Source organism: Mustela erminea, chromosome 2 (assembly GCF_009829155.1).
Source record: "Mustela erminea isolate mMusErm1 chromosome 2, mMusErm1.Pri, whole genome shotgun sequence".
Classification (NCBI taxonomy): Eukaryota; Metazoa; Chordata; class Mammalia; order Carnivora; family Mustelidae; genus Mustela; species Mustela erminea.
In genome coordinates, this window is record NC_045615.1 from 21,513,603 (window position 1) to 21,529,380 (window position 15,778).

The 15,778-nt window shown below is 37.6% G+C and overlaps 1 protein-coding gene across 1 annotated transcript in view; it reads left to right on the forward strand.

Annotated features, from left to right (window-relative positions):
• ARHGAP10 (Rho GTPase activating protein 10) overlaps positions 1 to 15,778 on the forward strand; it is a 319,494-nt gene that overhangs the window by 146,734 nt on the left and 156,982 nt on the right. Inside the window, exon 11 of the mRNA XM_032330629.1 lies at positions 15,672 to 15,753. Coding sequence (XP_032186520.1) covers positions 15,672 to 15,753 — 82 coding nt within the window. The remainder of the gene's footprint in view (positions 1 to 15,671; positions 15,754 to 15,778) is intronic.

Here is a 15,778-nt window from a genome sequence, read left to right on the forward strand (position 1 = left end):
TTGAAAAGCCCAGCTTTAAAGAGTTTGTAAAGGTAACAACCCCAACACATTTGTGGAATTGAAGGCAATTGTTGTTATTGTCATTGTTGTTTTTAATGACTCTATTTATGGGATATATATTTCAGTTAAAAAAATATAACAGCTTAATTGGTTATAGTTCAGGGGATGAATAAAACCAGAATGTGAAGGGATCTGTCAGGGCTGATGCATCATTCAAGAATTCTTAGATTCTACTGTAGAGGGACTAGGAAAGGAAGTCATTTTAAAAGAATTTAGGTAGAGCTGGTAGAAAATGAATTACATAGAATTAGAGACAGCATTTCTTGTCTCTGAGCTTCTGTGTTTTTCACAGTGTGTAAGATTTTGCCCTAAAGATGGTAGTTGATAGTGGCATACTGAAATTTTATTATACTTTTAAAATTTTATTTTATTTAAATTCAGTTAATATACAGTGTATTTTTGGCTTCAGGGGTAGAATATGGTGATTCATCAGTTGCATATAACACCAAGTGCTAATTACATCACATGTTCTCCTTAATGCCCATCACCCAGTTACCCCATTCCCCCACCCCACCTCCCATACAGCAGTCCTCAGTTTGTTTTCTGTGGTTAAGAGTCTCTTATGGTTTGTCTCCTTCTCTGATTTCATCTGGTTTTATTTTTCTCCCTTTCTCTATGCTACTCTTGTTTTGTTTCTTAAATTCCACCTATGAGTGAAATCATATGATAATTGTTGAAAGACACATTTTGTATTGGTTCCAGTTTTTAAATGGAAAACTAAATTTACATTAATATGAAGTTGTTCTTGAAATACTTGCTGACAGACATTGAAATGTGGATCATAGTGCAGTTCTTAGCTTTTGTGGATAAAGTTGTAATGAACAATTGTATAGAAGTATGGACACATACTTTCATTTCTCTTGGATAATTACCTTGGAGTGAGAATGCTGGTGTGTGTGTGTGTACCTATATATTTATGTATATTTGGCTTTTTATGAAATTGACAGTTTTTTAGGGTAGTTTTCTCCTCCTGCCAACAATATATGAGAGTTCCAGTTGCTACCCCCTTACCAACCTTGGACTATGACAGTCTTTTTCTTTTTAGCTAATTATGGTTACTGTTGTTGAATAATTTTTCATGTGCTTTTTCTATTTCTTCTGTTGTGAATTGTCTATTCAAATATTTTTTTTTTTTTAAGATTTTATTTATTTATTTGTCAGAGAGAGAGAGCAAGCGAGCGAGAGCGAGCACAGGCAGACAGAGTGGAAGGCAGAGTCAGAGGGAGAAGCAGGCTCCCCGCGGAGCAGGGAGCCCGATGTGGGACTCGATCCCAGGACGCTGGGATCATGACCCGAGCCGAAGGCAGCTGCTTAACCAACTGAGCCACCCAGGCGTCCCTCAAATATTTTGCTTATTTAAAAAATTATGTTGTTGATCTTTTTGTTATTGGATTGTAGGAATTATTTTAAGTATTCTGGATACGAATCCTTCAACAGATATTAGTTACGAATATTTAATCTGGCTTGCCTATTAATTTTCTTAAGTGTTTTTTGATGAGAAGAACACCCTAATTTTGATAAAGTTGAATTTATAAATTATTTTTAAAGATTTTATTTATTAGAGAGAGAGAGTGCCACGTGTGAGTGGGGGTAGGGGCAGATGGGGAAGGGGAGGGAGAGAGAATCTGAAGCAGACTCTGAGCTGACCTTGGAGCCTGACTCTGGGCTCAGTCTCACCACATGACCTGAGCTGAAACCAAGAGTCAGAGACTCAACTGAATGAGCTACCCAGGCACCCCTGAACTTGTCAGTTTTTTAAAAATTTTATTGATAGAGCTCTTTGCTCTAAGAAATCTTTATCCCAGTATTATGAAGATATTTTCCCATGTTTTCTTAGAAAGGTTTTAAATTTGTTTGCAACCTGTGAAGATTTCGGGTGGTGGTGTGATGTGTAGAGTGTTATTTATTTTTTCTTATGTAGGTATCCAGTATTTCTAGCACCATTCAATGAAAAGGACTTTGGTGCCATTGAACTGTTTTGGCATATTTGTCATAAATTATTTGACTATGTGTGTAGGTCTATTTCTAGATTCCCTGTTCTGTTCCATTGATCTATTTGTCCTTTGCCAGTTTTACACCATCATTATTTCTGTAACTGTATAATAAGTCTCAAAGCCAGTTGTGAGTCCTCTGTTATTTTTCAAAATTGGTTGGCTATTGTAGATCCTTTGCATTTCCATATAAATTTTACAGTTTATTTCTACAAAAGCCTACAGTTCAATATCACCAATACAGAGTTTTAATAATTCCTGAGTAATTACCATTTATTTAGTCTTTAATTTCTCTCAGTAATGTTTTATAGTGTTTAATATAGGGGTTATGGGCACCTTCATTTAATTTCTCTAAGTATTTTATGTTTCTAAATGTTATTTTTAAAGAATAAGTTTTACTTTTCATTTTCCAAAGTGCTGTTAATACATAAAAATGCACTTGGTTTTTGTGTCCTACAATATCGCTGAGTTGACTTATTTCTTCTTCAGATGTCTTCATGATTTTTTTATGTACACAATGGTATCATGTGTGAATAAAATAGCTTTCTTTTGGATTGAAGCTGTATGTCTTTTATTCCTTTACCTGTCTTATTGCAGGGCCAATACCTCTAATAAAATGATAAATGATATTGGAAATCTTAACCTTATTCCTGATCCTAGGGGAAAAGTATTTATTATTTCACTATAAAATATGATGTTAGCTGAAGATTGTTTGTAGATGCCTTTAACATGTTGAGGAAGCTTTTATCTGTTCCCAGTTTTAATGATGAATAGATACTGATTTTGATCAAATATTTGTTATTGTCTATCAAAATGATCATTGAATATTTTTCTTGAACCTGTTAATGCATAATCTCCTCCAGTCCCGTCCATGTTGGTACAAAAGTTGGGTATTCATCCTTTCTGATGGAGGCATTATACTCCTTTGTATATATGGATCTTCTTTATCCATTCATCTGTTGAAGGGCATCTTGGCTCTTTCCACAGTTTGACTATTGTGGCCATTGCTGAACATTGGGGTACAGATGGCCCTTCTTTTCACCACATCTGTATCTTTGGGGTAAATACCCAGTAGTGCAATTGCAGGGTCATAAGGTGGCTCTATTTTTAATTTCTTAAGGAATCTCCACATTGTTTTCCAAAGTGGCTGCACCAACTTGCATTCCCACCAACAGTATAAGAGGGTTCCCCTTTCTCCACATCCTCTCCAACACTTGTTGTTTACTGTCTTGTTGATTTTAGCCATTCTTACTGGTGCAAGGTGGTATCTCAATGTGGTTTTGATTTGAATCTCCCTGATGGCTAATGATGATGAACATTTTTTCACGTGTATTTGCATGTCTACTTTGGGGAAGTGTCTCTTCATGTCTTCTGCCCATTTTTGACATGATTATCTGTTTTTTTTGGGCGTTGAGTTTGAAGAGTTCTTTACAGATCTTGGATATAAGCCCTTTATCTGTAATGTCATTTGCAAATATCTTCTCCCATTGCATGGGTTGCCTCTTTGTTTTGTTGACTGTTTCCTTTGCTGTGCAGAAGCTTTAGATCTTGATGAAGTCCCAAAAGTTCAGTTTGGCTTTTGTTTCCTTTGCCTTTGGGGACATGTCTTGAAAGAAGTTGTGGTGGCCGATGTGAAAGAGTTTACTGCCTATGTTCTCTTCTAGGATTTTGTTAGGTTCCTGCCTCATGTTGAGGTCTTTCATCCATTGGGAGTTTATCTTTGTGTATGGTATAAAAGAATGGTTGAGTTTCATTCTTCTATACATAGCTGTCCAATTTTCCCAGCACCGTTTATTGAAGAGACTGTATTTTTTCCACTGTATATTTTTTCCTGATTTGTTGAAGATTATTAGACCATAGAGTTGAGGGTCCATATCTGAGCTCTCTACTTTGTTCTGCTGGTCTATGTGTCTTATTTTTGTGCCAGTACCATGCTGTCTTGGTGATCACAGCTTTGTAGTAAAGCTTGAAATCAGGCAACGTGATGCCAGTTTTTTTCTTTTTCAACATTTCCTTAGCATATAGGAAAGCAACTGATTTCTGTACATTGATTTTGTATCCTGCCATATTACTGAATTGCTGTATGAGTTCTAGTAGTTTGGGAATGGAGTCTTTTGGGTTTTCCATATACAGTATCCTGTCATCTGTGAAGAGAGAGAGTTTAACTTCTTTGCCAATTTGAATATCCTTCATTTTTTTGTTGCCTGGTTGCTGTTGTTAGGACTTGTGCTATGTTGAACAGCAGTGGTGAGAGTGGACATCCTTGTTGTGTTCCTGATCTCAAAGGGAAGGCTGTCAGCTTTTCTCCATTGAGGATGATATTTGCTGTGGGTTTTTCATAGATAGATTATATGAAGTTGAGGAATGTTCCCTCTGTCCCTATACTTTGAAGAATTTTAATCAGGAACAGATGCTCTATCTTGTCAGATGCTTTTTCTGCATCAATTGAGAGGACCATGTGGTTCTTCTCTCTTCTCTTATTGATTTGTTCTATGGCATTGATTTGCAAATGTTGAACCACACTTGCATCCCATGGATAAATCCCACTGGTCATGGCGGATAATCTTTTTAATGTAGTGTTGGATCCTGTTAGTTAGGATCTTGTTGAGAATCTTGGCATCCATATTCATCAGGGATAGTGGTCTGAAATTCTTCTTTCTGATGGGGTCTTTGCCTGGTTTGGGGATCAGGTTAATACTGACTTCATAAAAAGAATCTGGAAGTTTTCCTTCTGCCCCTATTTTTGAAACAGCTTCAGGAAAATAGGTATTATTTCTTCTTTGAATGTTTGGTAGAATTCTCCAGGGAATCCATCAGGTCCTGGGCTCTTGTTTTTTGGGAGGTTTTTGGTCACTGCTTTTATCTTGTTACTAGATGCTGGTCTATTCAGGTTGTCAGTTTCTTCCTGATTCAGTTTTGGAAGTTTGTAGATTTCCAGGAATGCATTCATTTTGTCTAGGTTGCTTAACTTATTGGCATATAGCTGTTGATAATAATTTCTGATGATTGCTTCTATTTCCTTGGTGTTAGTCGTGATCTCTCCATTTTCATCATAATTTTATTAATTTGGGTCCTCTCTCTTTTGGATTAGTTTGGCCAGTTGTTGATCTTTTCTCCTTAGCTTTTATAAATTGGGGTTCCAAAGAATTTATTTCCTTGAATAAAGGAAATATTGTCTCTGTTAACATGCCTTTCTTAGTAGTATTCATTTCTTACTACTTCATATCTGTAGGATCTGTAATGGTACTTCATTTTTTATTCCTGATATGGGAATTTTTGTTTCATTTTTTTTGTGACGTCTTGTCTAGAGCTTTATCAGTTTGTTAGATTGTTTTTTCAGATAACCCATATTGTTCATTTTATATTTCATTGGTTTCTGCTTTTATTTTTATTTTTTAATTTTACTTACTTTGGATTTAATTTGTCTTTCTTTTAATTGCTCCTTAAGATAAAAGTTTTGATTTTCTATTTTATTTTTGAATGTAGACTTCTTTTTTGAGAGAGCGCCTATTGTGGGGGAGGGAAGGAGGGAGAGTCAGAATCTTAAGCAGACTCCACACCCAGCAGGGAGCCCCATGCAGGGCTCAGTCTCACAACCCTGGGATTATGACCTGAGCTGAAACCAAGAGTTAGACACATAACTGACTGAGCCCCCCAGGTGCACCTGAATGTAGACATTTAAATTTACAATTTTTCTTAAAAGAGCTGCTTTAGTTTGCATCCTGTTTTTTTTTCATCCTACAAACTTTTATGTGTTCTGTTTTCATTGTAATTCAGTTGCAAATATATATATATATATATATTTTTAAATGTGAATAGGACATAAATGTTGTATTTTAACTCAGGTGTTATTTGGGAATAGTTTTACAAGTTCCAAATGGTTGGGGGTTTTTCTGTGTGTACTATTACTGTTTTTCTATTTTTTTTTTTTAATTATTTTCTGTTTTTCCTTTATATTCTTTTGGTCAGAGAACATACTCTATTTTATCAGCACTTGGAATTTTACTAGACTTGTTTCACTGCCCCAAAGGTGGTCTATTTAGTAAATGTTCTATGTCCACTTAAGAACAATGAGTTTTCTGGTGTTGTTGGATATAGTGTTCTCTAAATGTCATCTCGATCCAAGTTAATGATAGTGTTGCTTGACTTCTATATTGTTTTGATTTTTAAATATTCTGTAAGTTACTAAACTAAGGGTGTTAAAATCTATGATTAGAATTTGCCAATTTCCCTTTAATTTTGCCAATTTTTTTTTCACATATTGAATATTTGAGATTTGAGCATTGGTGCATTTTTATGGTTGTTAAATCTTACTGATGAAATGACTCTTTTACTGGGATGCCTGGATGGGTCGGTTGGTTAAGTGTCTGCCTTCGACTCAAATCATGACCCCAGATCTGGGAATTGAGACCCATGTTGGGCTCCCACTCATTGGGGAGTCTGCTTCTCTGTTGACTCCTCCTCCCAGTTCATGCTCTCTGTCTTTCTCAGAAAAAAAAAAAAAAAGAAAGAAAGAAAGAAATGACCCTTTTTATCATTATGAAATGTCTGTTCCTGCTAATCTTTATTTTGAAATCTACCTTGATTGATATTGATGCAGCCATTTGTATATCTTTTTTCATCTTTTTCCTTTTACCTGTATGCCTTTATGTTTAAACTTTGTTTTTTATAAGTAGTCGTTATTGAGTCCTGATTTTAAAAAACCTAGCCACTTAGTCTTTGCATTTTAGTCAAGGTTTCAGTTAATTTATGTATAATATAATTACTGATTGTATGGGTTTAAGTGTACCACCTTGTTGTTGTTGTTGTTTAAAGTAGGCCCCCACCCAGTGTGGAGCCCAATGTGGGCCTTAACCTCACAAGATCTGAGATCAAAATCTGAGCTGAGATAAAAAGTCAGATAATCAGTTGAACCACCCAGATGCCCCTTCGTTTTGTTTTCTATTTGTCTTATTTTTCTTCTGCTCCTATTTTGCTTTCTTTTTAGTGAATTGAGTCTTTTAATATTCCATTTTCTATTTCTATTTATGCTTCTGTATATGTACATTTTTAAATCTGTGTACACTATGAACACAATATACATTACTATTTTTACTTTATGAAATCAATAATTAGTAATCTTTTAAAAATTTGATGTTTTATTTGTGTATGTGATTCTTTTTTAAAAAACATCAATATATTTATCCATTTTGATTTTGTTCGTTTCTTCCTATAGATCTGAGTTTCTGTCTTGTGCCATTTCCCTTAATTTCCTTAGGCTAAGTTAATCTAAGCATTTCATATAATGCAGATCTGCTGGAGAATTCCTTCATGTTTCATCTGTCTGAAAATGTCTTTATTTTGCTTTCATTTTTGATAGATATAGATTTCTAGATTAATAGCTCCCCCCCCCCAGCACTTCAAAGAAGTCATTCTGTTTTCTTCAGGCCTCCCATTTTTTTTTTTTTTATCATCATGATAAATCATCCATCTTTCTTATTATTCCCCTGTATGTCATCTTTTTGCTGCTCTTAAGAATTTTTTTTTTTTTAAATGACCTGCATAGGTGTGGCTTTCTTTATTTTATCTTGCTTTGGGTTCATTGAAGTTCTTGGATATTTGGGTTTATATTTCACAGCAAGTTTAGAAAATCTAAGTCATTATTTCTTCAAATACTTCTTCATTTTCTCTTTCTTCAGTTTCTGGGATTCCAGTTATATTATCTCTGATCATTTGGTATTTGTTTTGGTTGTACCTGCAGTATTTTAATTTGTGGAAGTGACTGAGTGATGACGTGGACAGACCAATAACACTGAAAGACCATTTATTAAGAGTTTCCAAGAGAACAGGGCATGCTATGCCACATAGGACCACATGGGGAATGCCAGGTTTTGGTCAGGAGTCAGGAAGGAGTGAGAAAAAATATCCCAGACCAGTCTTTATTGGGATTTTCACAGAAAGGCAAGGCAGAGAAGGAGAAGCAATTTAGGACTGACTAGTTTGAATAATATTGGCAGGCTGTTTTCTCTAGGGGTGGTTGTCCTGGGTGACTTAGGGCATAGAAAATAGTGCCTTCTTGAGTGTAAGTTAGATAAAGGAGATGGTTGCAGACACTGACTCCAGACTGGTTTTTTTTTGCATATGAAAGGTACCCTCCTGAATTCTTCATGACTGTTTTTTATTTTCTATTTCTTGCATATCCATTTGTCTCTTTTTAGTAGTTTTCATTTCTTTGCTGAAATTCCCATCAGGTTATGCATGTGGGCCACCTTGTATGCTGGGTCCTTTATTTATTTAAGATTGTATTCGTTTATTTTTTTAAGATTTTGTTTATTTATTTGACAGAAATCACAAGTAGGCAGCGGGGGTGGGGGTGGGGGGAGAAGGCTCCCCCGCTGAGCAGAGAGCCTGCCACGGGGCTGGATCCCAGGACGCGGGGATCATGTCCCAAGCCAAAGGCAGAGGAGGCTTTAACCCCCTGAGCCACCCAGAGCGCCCCTGGATCCTTTAATGTACATATTGCCGTTCATAGGTTCAGTCTGATTTTTTCTTCCTCTAATATCTGGGCTATTTCTGAGAGTCTGGTTCTTCTAACTGCTTTGTCTATGTTCGGTTACATTTTCTTCCTTCTTTGCATGCCTCATAATTTTTTGGTTGAAAGCCAGCTATTGTAACAGAGCAGTAGAAAGAAAGTAAGTAATATTTATGACTGGGAAAGGATATGCCCTTTCTTCCGTGGGACTGCTAATGTGCAGGGCTGTCCCTTTAGTTGGCAGTTGAGCTGAGAATCTATGTTGTTACTTCATTTAGATTCTGTTTCTCAAGGGTCCATGTGACTTGAGAACACCATCAGACCTTCTCTGGAGGTTTTTCTGCTCTGCCCCTCATACTTAACACACAAACCTCAGGGGATGGGGGTGGGTCTCAGCTCTGCTCTAGTATTTCCTCCTGAGCACTTGATGAAGTCCCATGGGAGGGAGTTGGAGGATGGGTTCAGACTCTCTTTGCATCTCGGTTTTATAGGGATTTGAAACCCTCACACTCACCCAAACTCTGCCTTTCAGACTCCAGTTCTACTGTTGCCCTCCTCTCTGCTGTCTTCCTCTTTGTCTGTTGCTTCTCAAAGGATCAAAGTAGCTGTGTCTACATGTGTGTGTGTTTTCTCTTTAAGAAAGGGCTTGTTGCTGTCTGCATTTTAGTTCATTAGGTTTTTGTTTTGTTTTGTTTTTGCATCTTCAGTTCTGCAGTCTTCATTTGAACACTGATTTCATAGGTTCTCCATCCTTTTGTTGTTAGGAAAGAACTATGTTCTCTTAAAACTTTCTGCGTTCTAAAGTAGCAGTTCTCTAATGATTAATGGTTTGAATTCACTTTTAATAGAGGAAATAATCATACTTCTAACTATATCAATGCTTACTTCCTCTATTTGAAACTTTTTTTTTTTTGGTGGACAGAAGAAAGAAGTTATTATAAAGTTTTCACCCTCAGTAAAATCATGCACCTTGCTTTGATCATTTCTGGAAAAATGTAAGATTCATAGGTTGGTACTAAAATTTTTTCCCCCAGGAATCTTTGTAAGAAACTGATTATGACAGCTATGTTTCTATAACTTTAGAAAGTGTTTGGTTTGGCTTTGGCACTTTCCCCTTCTCATAGTAAAATTTAGTGCAGGACTTACAACGTGCCAGTTGCTTTTTCCTTTTCCTTTTCAGCATTCGTCTTAGAAAAACATTAGAATATTCCTAATTGTTACCATTGTAAGTTTTGATAGCTGCTTCTTAGTTTGTTCTCTTAACTTCTCTATTTACAAAATCTCATTAATTGGCATCGCATAAATGTCTTGTGGATGTTTTTATTTCTTACGTTTTCTTAATTTATAAGCTCGTTGAGCTGTCATATAAAATATAAGGAAAACAAAGTTCTTCCACATGCTTTGATTGAACTACAAAAAATGCAGTTGAAAGAGAATTAATAGATATGGGGTCAAATGTAGAATATAGATAATAGGTCTCTAGACTGCTTCTCATGTGTGGGCCTCTGTAGTGCTCAGTAGTGCAGAGTGATGCATATTTTCTTAACGAGTGAAGGAAAAAAGATGAATTGCTGATTTAAGAACAAGAACTTGCTTAACCTAAGTGTTTTTCTTCAGATTTCAATTCTCTACCTTGTGCTCTACAGATTTAACAGTTACGGTTTTAACAAAAGAAAGATAGACTATCTGGGCAAGTGGCGCTCTTTTCCCTCATTGGTTTTTTCTTTATGAAAATCACACTGTTCCTTTTGTATTTGCTAAGAATTTGTTTTGCTTACTGTGTGTGGTAAATTACTCAGAGCTTAGCACAATGCCTGGCACATATGAGGTTCTCAGATGTTAGTTTGGTTGAAATGAATTTTCTGATGAAGAAGAGAATGTTGTGTCCTCAGTGGACCACGTAGTACACGGTAGCAGTGTCAGCTCCAAGAACCAAAAATTACAACTGTGTCAGTTCTAGTTCCAGCTCCAGTGGCATCACTGATGTTACCGTAGCTTCTCCATGAAATGAAGATGCAATTGGGAATATTCTAGCATACTAGTATTTTCTGTTCTTTGCTATCCATATATTCACTGTGTCATTCTATACATCCAGTAAACTTCATGAATAAAACATGTCTTTATTTCAAAAACTAAGGAATTTTTATGGTTTGGTTTAACAGTGAGATGTTGTTAACATTGTAGTTTAAAATGTGTCCACTGCTTCCTAAAGTCTCATATTTGCAAAATGGTTTCCTAGCAATTAATTAGTAAAAGAAACTTGAGAAATTAAAAATATTTAAAGCATGTTTTATTTTTTACTTTTCCTACACTAGTGTTTTAGAGGTGAGGGCTGAGCCATGAGGGATGAATGTGAGCCATCTCTGTGATAGGATGGGAACCCGGCTTTATGTAGTATTAGTGACTGATCCCTGTCTGTAATGTTACAAGTTGAAGTGTTCTGAACATGTGTACTGTGATGAATTAATTCGCAAAGGGGGAGTTGTTTTGAGTTACCATGCTATTATTTGTCAAAATGCAACAGGAATAGACTCCTCTCCTTGTAGGTGATATATTTCTATTTAATCTCTCATCTTTCAGTAAGTTAGTTTGTTTTCTGTGTTCCATGAAGGGCTAGGTGGTTCAAGTTTGAGTCATTGTGCTTGGAGACAAGGCATATAATAATACTTTGGTTTTTATGCATTGAGGTATTATACAGAAGTACTCTGGCTATTTCACTGGAAGCCTGGCAGTCCCCGCCCCGCCGCCCCCGCTTACTGTGCGATCTGTAATTCTAGTTCATGACTCTTTAGACTTTTCATCATTCAACACTTTTTTCTTGTGTTTCAAGTTACCAGAACCAGTCATCGTTTCTCTTATCCAACATCTCTATTTGCCCCTCTACATGAATATCCAACCATCTATGTGTAGTAAGTGTTATTTCCCCTCACATATGCATGGAGAATCTTAGCGGGAAACAAAAAAGTAAGTAGAAAACGTAGGAATCTCATCAGGCCTCAGTGTCTGTTTTGTTTTTGTTTTTTAGGGTAAAAGTATTAAGTCTTTATTTGCTACAGTTGTTTTTTGACTTTCATGGAATCCCTTTACTATTTATTGTATTAAATATTTACTATTTATTTACTAGTTATTGGTGAAACATTGTAATCGACCTGTCCTTCACTGTTGATTTTGTTGTTGGTGGTGGTGGTGCCTAGAGCATAGAGAAGTGGCCTCCTATTTCCAAGTTCCTGCATATTTTCCTTCATTTGTGCCTTTCCAACTCATCCCCTCATTCTGCTAACAAGCCTCTGACGCCAGCTCTTGCCTGTCTTCAGTCCATTTCCACCCAGCAGCTGAGTTCACATACACCTTCAATCGTATTATTCCCCTACTAAAAACCTTTGGTGACATGTAGGATAAATCAAATCCTCTGCATAGCCAAGGATCCCTTTGCTGGACCCCCAGGCTGCTTCTGTAGCTTTCCTCTGTGCTCCTCTCCAGCTGGGTGGGAGGACAGTTGATGAGGCTGACCCAGCTCCTCCAAGGTATGTTCCTTTTCTTTTGTGTGCCTTCTCGGCTTGGGGGATAACTCTGGCCCTGGCTGCTCTGACATGGCCCATGTATCCTTAAGGCCTTCGGTTAATGTCCCTTTCCCAAGGAAGCCTGACTTCCAGGGCTAGGTAAGATCTTTCTCTTTCTTAGCCCCCTATAGCACCTTGAATGTTGAAATTTCCTCTGAGACTGGCAGCCGAATTAGCCACAGTCAAGTCTTCTTGACAACAATTGAACTCAGTCATGTCTTCTTGACAATGGAACATCATTGAAGTTGAACGCTTTTGTATTTGGGCATACATCTTCTGATGTCTTTATTACTCCCTCTTTTTCTCCTAGGTAGCTGACTTTTTGCAGGACTCTGTATTATTGTAATTAATAGATTATTTGTAATTTTTTTTTTTTAAACCTTCTTCTTTCTCTCTTTAGACAATAAGCCCTTTGTGGGTGGGAGGCCCAGCTCAGGGCCTAGTCAATGGTAAGGTATTCGATAAACAATGCCCAGCGCTCCTGGCACAAGATCTAAAGCATAGTAAGCGCTCACTTGATGTTTATTGAACTGAATGTAGACTCTGTGTCTTTCTGTGGTAGAAGTTGACTTGTTTGGCCTTCTGTCCCATTTTCTCTGCTGATTTTGCCATTCCTGGACTAGAGAAGCTGTCTGCTTTCTATTACGTATTTGCTACCACATCTCATTTTACATTTTATATTTTTGTTCCCTTAATTGCATACTAAATGTTTGAATACATCTCTGTTTTAGAGAGGTATCTAGATATTTTTCCTTCTTGACAAGAATGGAGCATTCTTGCAGACGTGAGACCCCCATATGTAAATATTGTTTTATCACTTAAAGAATGTAAAGAAAAACATTCGTGCCATCTGAAGTTTTCCCTCACAATTTTAATTAACTCCCTTGAGCCCAGTGTGGGTTACTAAGAATAAGGGCCAAAATCTTCACGTCCCAGTCAAGGAACTTCTTGAAACAGACTGGTTGTCTGGGCATCTTGCCTTGATTCTTGCTCCAAAAAGATGCTGTGTGTAGTAGAGCGGGAGGAGGTGGGACCTTGGGTGTGTACTGTGTGGTGCCAAGGTGATGGAAGAGTGGAATCACGACAAAAAAGTGTCGGGTAGACAATTAAAAGTCATTTTGCTATTTAGGGGTGGGGGAATGGTGATGATTTCCCCCTCTCCCCCCGTACAAATTTCAGTCTGGAGAATATGGTTGTAGACAAGAGCCTATCAGTTGTAGCTCTAGTTACTTTGTAGTGAACCCTAAGCAGATAACTTCTGTTGTGCTGTATAAGGATCATGTGGGGGGAGAGCACAATGCCCGTGTGAGTGGGGGTGGGGAAGACGACTTACTCACATTTGGCTCGTTGCTTTTGGAGGACTTTATACTTTACAGTAAAAATTTTTTACTTTATAAAAATTGCAGTGATGATTGAATTACAGTTGATTATTACTGCTTGCTTTACTTGAAAAAGATGACCCATTAGTTAAAAGTTGAGTTTCGAAATACTACCACAAGAGTGATAACTTTAAAAAGTATATTCCGTGTCCAACAGGAATTAATATTTACTTTTTTGTTTCAGCCATCTACTTTCTAGTTTTCTGTGTTTTGCCTTTTAATTCTTTGCCAGAAAAGTTCTTTTCGAATACTAATTCATAATATTTGAATCAAATATTCAAAATCTGTTTCATTCGAGAAACTGCCCCCAGGTGAAGAGGCGTTATCAGTGGCTTTTCTACCTAGTTATTTCTTCCTGGTATAAAGAGTTTTTCTGGCTGAATCTTTGAACAAATTGAACTGAGAGAGATAATTTGGCCCAGAGGACCAACACAGGGCTCTAAAAAAATATGAAGGAAACACCAAATGGTGAACAGTCTGCCTTCTTGAACATAGAATTGGGATGGGGTGGAAAATGATTATTCTGGTTTTACACTCTATCCGTGCCTGGGTAACACTAAGCATGTATCTCTTTTATAAATAAAATTTAGTCATCGCTAGCACTTCACACCCATTATGATGGCTACTTAAAAAAAAAAAAAAAGAGAGAGATAATAACGTAACAAGTGTTGGTGAGGCTGTGGAGAAATTAGAAGCCTTATGCACTGTCAGTGGGAAGGCACAATAGCTCAGCTCCTGTGGAAAAGGTGTGGCAGTTTCTGGAAAAATTAAAAACAGAATTACCATTGAGCCAGTGGGAGGCAAAATTATTTCTCCCTACCCAAATGATACTTCTGTACTCCAAATATGTGGGTTTTACCATACCCAGCAAGTCTCCAGTTCTCTGCAGAGACCGAATATCCTAAAGCTTAACTGAACTTTGGCACTACCTCAAGTTAATGAAGATGTTTCAGAGTAAGGGCTTGCTTATAAATTGGGGTTTCATATCTTGGGTTTGATGATTTTCTAGAACAGCTCTCCTAGAACTCGGGAAGACTGTTTACTTCTGCCAATTTATGATGAAGGATTTTCTAATGGAAATAAATGAACAGCCAGATGAAGAGATACCTAAGGCAAGGTATAGGGGAAGGGGCTTGGAGCTTCCATGTCCTCTCTGGACATGCTACCCTCCTAGTGCCTCCATGTTTTCACTACCCTGGAAGCTCTCTGATACTTGCAGTATTTTATAGAATCTTCATTGTGTAGGAATGGTTGATTGACTCATTAGCCATTGGTGATTGAACTCAATCTCCAGCACCTTCCCCCACCTGGGAGGGGTGTCGGGGAGTGGGGCTAAAAGTTCCAATCTCCTAGTCACACATTTCCCCGGGCAACCAGCCCCCATGCTGAGGCTGTCCTGAAGCTCCCAGCTCTGTTATCTCATTAGTATATAAAATGACGTTTATTTTGGAGATTCCAAGAGTATTAGGAGCTTTGTTCCAGGAAACAGAGTCAGAGACCAAATGCGTTATTTCTTATCATGTCACACCCAGTAATTCCACTTCTGGCTATATCCCTACAAGAACTGACAGGTGAGAGATTTGAGAGATTTGTACACCTATGCTAACAACAGCATTGCTTAGAATAGCCAAAAGGTGGAAGCAACCCAGGTATCCATGGGCAAGTGAGTGGATAAGCAAAATGCAGTGCATACGCACCAAGGAATATTCCTCAGCCTTAAAAAGGAAGGAAATTCTGACACATGATACAACATGGATGAAAATGGAGGATATCATAATAAGTGAAACAAGCAAGTTACAAAAAGGAAAACACAGCATGATTCCACTTATAAGGGTTACCTAGGAGTAACCCAAGTCATAGAGACAGAAAGTAGAAGGGAAGCGTGTCAGGGGCTGGGCAGGAAGGGAAAGGGGCGTGGTTTCATGGGTACAGAGTTTTAGTCTTACAAGATGAAGGGTTCTGGGGTTTGGATTCCTGTTAACGTGAGCGTACACAACACAGCTGCACTGTGCAGTTAAAAATGGTTAAGACGGTACATTGTACGTTATGTGTCTTCTGTTGAAATTAAACACTCACCCCTGCTTCTCCCCACAGTAAAACATGAGAAGGTGGAAACGAGGTTTGTTTTACCAGCTCCGGGCTCACCTGCCGCATTCCTGGTGTCTTTCAGGCCCGGCGCTGCTCTGACCATGCAGGCATTCTCCGAAGAGGAACGGAAGCAGTGGTTGGAAGCTCTGGGTGGAAAAGAAGCTGTAAGAACCCTCACTGGTGGAATTG